We start from the raw sequence: 965 nt of genomic DNA on the forward strand, positions 1-965 counted from the left end.
TGAAATGCAGACTGCACACTTTTTACTGGACGGATGTGAGCAGAGCAGGCAGACTACAGTGCTGACGTACACCTTCAGGACACACATGCCGTCCGGTCGTGTGGCGGCGCTCTTGGCGTGCTGTCCCGTCACTGGAGCGCTTTAACGCAGGCAGGTACAGCCTGGCTATTTAACCGCGGGCTGGTGGACTCATTCCGCTTTGAAAGTGGCGACAGAGCACAGGGAAGCTCCAGTAATGCGACACCGAAGCAGCCCGTCGAACTCCAGAAGAGCGCCTCTCGATTTCCCGGAACTTCTGCAACTCGCCGCTTCTTCGTCTGTACTTTCCCACCTGATGACATTTCCATGAACCGGGCGCGTCTTTCCCCTTCTTCACACCTCTAAAGTTTGATCCCCCCCCACCCCCTCAAAAAAAATGAACAACACCGGCTTCAACCAAACGGAGGGTGGACTATTCAACAAGACGGAGGAGTTCTTCTGCTGCAACTTTTCCTCCGTGGTGACCGATAACGGCTTCGTGGCGGCCGCTCCGGATGAGAGGAGCCTCTTCATCATGAGGGTGGTCCAGATAGCCGTCATGTGCGTCCTGTCGCTCACCGTGGTCTTTGGCATCTTCTTCTTGGGCTGCAACCTTCTCATAAAGTCAGAGGGGATGATCAACTTTTTGGTAACGGACAGGAGACCGTCCAAAGAGACGGAGGCGGTGATTGTTGGAGCCTACTGACTGATGAGGACCTTTACATTATGGGGAGGGGGGGGGGGGGGGGGGGGCGAAGCCAAGGCGATGGCCGGCTTTTCATATTGGTATTTAGATAAACCTCAGAGGAGCAGTGACCATGTAGGAAGTAAACTGAACCCTGCCAGTGGCTGACGCTCACAGGTGTTCGCCTTCTTCCATCACAAAGACTTATTCATTTCCTCAGAGGTAGAGTGCGCCTTTTCCGCCTCCTTGTTTATACGTAATC

The 965-nt window shown here is 54.2% G+C and overlaps 1 protein-coding gene across 1 annotated transcript; it reads left to right on the forward strand.

The window, feature by feature from the left end:
- The first annotated feature begins 212 nt into the window (after positions 1–212).
- Positions 213–724, forward strand: rprma (reprimo, TP53 dependent G2 arrest mediator candidate a). The gene has a single exon (XM_029531012.1). It carries the CDS (start codon positions 416–418, stop codon positions 722–724), a length of 309 nt encoding a protein of 102 aa, XP_029386872.1. The 5' UTR covers positions 213–415.
- The last annotated feature ends 241 nt before the right edge of the window (positions 725–965 follow it).

This window comes from Echeneis naucrates, chromosome 21, assembly GCF_900963305.1.
Source record: "Echeneis naucrates chromosome 21, fEcheNa1.1, whole genome shotgun sequence".
Taxonomy (NCBI): Eukaryota; Metazoa; Chordata; class Actinopteri; order Carangiformes; family Echeneidae; genus Echeneis; species Echeneis naucrates.

What these genes read in the sequence shown, in the direction of transcription:
- rprma (XM_029531012.1), top strand. Translation starts at nt 416, where the DNA reads ATGAACAACACCGGCTTCAACCAAACGGAGGGTGGACTATTCAACAAG.